The sequence below is a fragment of the Fukomys damarensis genome, unplaced genomic scaffold, assembly GCF_012274545.1.
Source record: "Fukomys damarensis isolate Sample0158 unplaced genomic scaffold, DMR_v1.0_HiC HiC_scaffold_3, whole genome shotgun sequence".
In the NCBI taxonomy this organism is placed as follows: Eukaryota; Metazoa; Chordata; class Mammalia; order Rodentia; family Bathyergidae; genus Fukomys; species Fukomys damarensis.
Window position 1 is genome coordinate 2,470,608 of NW_022900915.1, and position 4,923 is coordinate 2,475,530.

General features: G+C 44.7%; 1 protein-coding gene across 1 annotated transcript; it reads right to left on the bottom strand.

Moving 5' to 3' along the window:
- Position 1: 1 nt before the first annotated feature.
- LOC117286763 (zinc finger protein 608-like) lies at positions 2-4,883 on the bottom strand (the record flags this gene model as incomplete). The annotated part of the gene is made up of 2 exons (XM_033765481.1): positions 4,020-4,883; positions 2-719 (listed from the first exon to the last, which is right to left on the bottom strand). A coding segment is annotated over exon 2 (522 nt), but the record flags the coding sequence as incomplete, so codon positions are not given.
- Positions 4,884-4,923: the final 40 nt, after the last annotated feature.

Consider the following 4,923-nt stretch of genomic DNA (forward strand, 5'->3'; position numbering starts at 1 on the left):
CCGAGGTGCTGGTGCCGGTACTGCTGCCGCCTGGGTTGCCGCCGCCGCCGCTCACACTTTGACCCAGCGCTGAATTCATGCCAGTTGCCTCTCCAGGGCGCCCTTGGACTTCCTGCCTCTTGCCAGTGCTGCTGATCTCGGGAATCCCATACAAGGCAGCAGAAGGCAGAGATTTATTAGCATCCTTAGAAGTTTTACTCCTTTTCACTTTTGATTTGCTGGTCTCTTTGTGTGAATTCCCCTGGGGAGCGGAGGGCTGAACAGAAGCAAATTTCAGGCCATCAGCTAAGGCTGCGGTAGCACCGGCCCCACCGGAGGCCGGACCTCCACAATCCTTAGAGTTACCGCTGCTAGTGGTGTTGGTGGAATTATTCATCTCAAATTTCTGCCTGTCTTTCTCCAAATCGGCGTCCAAATCAATTATTAAATTTCCAACCCCGATTTCCCAATCATCACCACTGTCATAAGTATCAACTGTATTTGGATCCACACCTTTTCCTGCAGTCGAAGTGTTCACTGACATCCTGAAGGTGAGCTCTCTAGAATAAAAATCCGATGAACTTTCCTTTGGAGATGAGGGGACATTCGTTTAGCTCCGCTGGACTTTCTCTTAGAGAAAACAAAACAAAACACAAATCTTCCAATGTTCCTCTTCTTTTTCCTCCTCAGGGATGTGGTCCAGGGATTTTTTATACCCTTCAGTCCAGGTGCACCTTTTCCTGTGAAGGGGGGAAAAGCCGAATATTTCTTGTCTGGGTGTTACCAGAATAAAGAACTATTAATACTGGGGAGTCAGGAAAGGGTACAGGGAGGGACAGAGTGAGGTGGCTGGTGTATTGTCTCCACAGTCCAAAATCAGGTTTAAAGGAAAATAACCAGACCCCCAAAACGCACCCATGACAGTAAGCATCTTACATTAGCTAAAAAGAAAATTCTTTTATCCACAGCACAAAGATAATCAATTTTTTAAAAGCATTAAAATATCTTAAGGATCTGATTCAAATACAGAAAGGTTTTGGTGGCCTTTTTTTTTTTTTTTTTTAATTTAGGATTTTTGTCTGGTAAATGTAATACCTCAGCTCCAGAAACACAGCCTGAACACTCAGTTGAGAGAACATGGCATTAATCGTCCTTGAGCATGTACTAGCCCTTCTAGTTTAAAAGACCAGACCCTGGAAGTTCTTTGAGACTGGTTTTCAAATGATGTTGCTAAATTTTCTTATTTCTAATTTTAGTATTTCTTCTTAACAAATTGTCTCAGGGCAATCTGGTTTTTGTTCCCAGTAAGGAACAAAACAAAACAAAAAAACAACCAATAATTCCCCACACACATACATACCTCCTGTCTATCCTCTTTTCTCAAAACAGTTTATACAATTTTTTGGAATATATACACACATGTCTATAAAACCATTTCTCTCTATAAAAGACAGTGTTGGGTAAAAGATTAAATATCTGCCTTTTGAGGAAAAAAAATACATCTAAAAATTCTAACCCGATCCCTAGGTCACAGACTTGTTCAGTCTGTTAAATATGGTGCTACTGACTGTACAGGAAAACTGATTAAGACATACACTGTAAGTGATCTGCCAAGGTGGCCTCAATGACCGCAAATGCGTGTGTGTTTGACAAAGAGCAGTTAAAATGGTTTTTAAAGGGATCAGCCCCTTTTTAACAGTGAATTGTCAAAAAAAAAAAAATATATATATATATATACATATATATCTACACACACACACACACACACACACACACACACATAAACGTTGCTTACCTTTAATCCTTTATCATTTTTTAATTAGGCCAGCAAATCAAAATGCATTTCCCACTCCACTCGGCAAACAAGCCTGTGCCTCATTTTACTTAAACACCAAATGATCAAGAAGGAAGAAACCAAATAACACATCTCAGCCAGAATATCACTTGATAACATTATTCCACCTCCCCACCCCCCCTTTTGGCAAACAGATCAGGAGTCCTTTTCTCCTTAAAAAAATGTGTCACTGTACAGCTGGAAGATAATGTTTCACATTCACAACAGAAGCACCAAACGGTTTTTTTCCTCTTAACAAGCATCGAGAATAATGGGTTTAAAAGGAAAAAAAAAAAAAAGATCTTAGAGAAAAAAGTTTTCCCAACTTCTCATTCCGCCTTCAGTCCCAGACTTCAGAGTCACCATGATCAGTAAGTAATGATCCCATGTAGCAAACCTACAGGCGTCCGCTAGTAACAAGACAGAATGTGCTAACATCGGACAAATTAGTGAAAGGGAAGAAAGAATAAGAAGAAAGGACTGAAAATCTGGGCTGGATTCCGCCTGTTAGTCGGGAAGTGGCATTTTTCCGCCTGTCCTGACAGATTTGATTTCTCGAACTAACTTAAGAGACAAGGAGGGGAGGAAGAATGGGAGGAGGAGGAGGAGGAGGAAAGGGTGGGAAGAGAAGCTGGGCCGGAGGAGGAAAAGACAGGTGTGGAGGAGGGAGCAGGGCTGGGGAGCCGGGGACCCATTCGGAGCAGCCTCTCCCGGCCGGGCGCCGGAGGGGACGGCGGCGTGTGAAATGGGCTCGGTCTCCGAAACCCAGAGGATGTGATGTTTTCCTGTTTCGTGTTGTTTTAAGAAAAAGGAACCGTGTTCCTAGTATAGGCTCGGGGCGGGGGGGCGAGCCCTCCCGCTCACGCCGATCAGTCATGTGGTAATTCGATAATTAGAGTCAAAACAGGATTTTTTAAGGCGACCTTTTCCAGGACAGTTTCCCCCTCTTACACACGCATCCCCTTCGCCTACACCTCTCGCCCACCCCCTCCTGTGTTTCGTCAGATGGCCTCGGAGCTTGGCTTAGTATTTTTAATTAGCTGGCGTTTGGAAGCTAAAAGCAGTAATGAATTGTTGATGGATTGGAAGCGGAGAGTCGCCGAGCCGGAGACGCCGGGCCGGAGGGGGATGGGCCGGGTGAGCGGCAACCAACCACCTAAAAGCAGCGATTTTGTTACAGTCGAGCCTTTCACATCACGTGAGGATCAAGGGCTCAATTGGTTGTCGTGAGAACAAAAATGGTGACAAGCGTATCAAGAAAATACTGATCTGGTCTTTAGAAAAAAGCTGAAGGTGTCCCCTCCCCTTGCACACCCCCGCCCCCCGCAGTGGGCGAAGCTACAAGTTATGAATGTGAAACATTTCTCTGAAACCCAGGATCTCGGAAGCTAGGAAGGAGTGAAATGTAATGAGCACAAGAGCAAAGCAGATGTTTTAAAGAAACACCTTATAAACCTTTCCTCAACTCCTTTCCAATTTGTAGCCTTTCCCAAGAGGCCAGGGACGCAGGCGCCTGGGGGAGGGGAGGGGCACCTCCAAACTACTGGGATTTTAGGGACCCCTTCATGTATTAAACAAAGAATACATTTTGCTAGCTCCTAAACTGGGTCCTGTAATACACACCATTGTTACTATTTGTGGGTATGTTTCAGTTGGGTGGGGCTTTTTTTTTTTTTCTGTCTCTTAATGTTGTTTTTGCTGCTCGATTTTTTTAAGAAAGTGGGAAATGGTAATTATAACCATTACACGTAATGGTTGAATATTCCCTTATTTGCTGTTAAATTATTGGGCACCAGGCAGTGACGGGAGACAGAAATCGCCTTGTTCTGCTTTTGCCCCGTTTTCCTGGCTGGGCTGGGGAGGGGTCTGTCCAGCTAGGACGGGAGAGGGAGAGGAAGGTGCGCCAGAGAACTGGCACTGCGGAGCAGGATATGTAACTGTGTCGCTTTTTCTCCTCCTTTGGGTTAGAGCCCCAAAGGTAATTTACTATAAGTTACCCCGAGTGCCCGGTCAAGCTTCATTTGTGTGAGGAAGTTACAAATGCTTCACCCTCCACTGAATAAAATTCACCCTTCTTGGGTTGTTCTAAATGCTAAAGCCAAGCCCTGTAACTAGTTCCTCATTTCAATGCATAAAAGTCGCACATTCCCCTGCATGAAGTCCCCGCTAAGTGCTATAGAGAGACACACCACGCAACCGTACTTACGGTCTGTATTGGATCGAGTTGACCTTTTCCTTCTAACTGCATTGAATGTGTTTGGTTGCAGCCGCTTTATTTTGGAAATTATAATCTCTTCAACAAATTTTTTATTAAAGAAGATGGACCATCAACTGTCACAGACTGTCCTGTGTATTTTTATAAAAACAAAAATTAAAATAAAAAAACACCAGAAAACAAAAATTCCCCTGGTGCACACACACAACAAGCTTGTTCTGCAACACTGAAATCAGGACTGAAACACAACACACAGAGGGAGTGGAGCAAAAGGAGCTCTAAGCCTCTATACCTGAAAGGGACTTTTCTTTGTTCCCAATGCCCTTTCGCATCGGGCCAATCAGAGAGCAGCTTTTATGAAACTGGGCTTTCTCATTGGCTAGCTGCTTTCTCTTGGCTACTGTAGGGGCTGAGATACACACACGTATAAAACACACACTGAGAGCGGGTGGGGGTGCGGTGGGGGGTGGTTGTGGAGACAAAGCGTTTTATTTTCCAACCAGATTGGGGTTGAGGAACCTCCCGCAGTAAGAAGGGGGGAAAATGGGTGCCCGTTTCAATTACTACATCATTCACATAAAACACTTATTTATTAAAACAAATCTCAAACAGGCTGCGAAGAGAGGATGTCGGTAAATACAAGTTTGATTGTGTTATCTTGGGGGAAATAATGTATGTGATCGCTCGGTGGCAGAGGGAAGCCAAATGAGCCACGGGCGCGGAGCGAGGAGAAAGGGGAGGGTGGCTGTGGAATGACTGCGAGCGCTTTGCTGGATTCCCTTCCTTGTTCCGAGCACTCGGCAGCCCAGCTCGCAGGATTGATTTTCGGTGTTGCAGTTCTTAGCTTTCAACCCTCCCCCACCACCACTTGGCCTTCCTGCAATTTTTTTTTTTT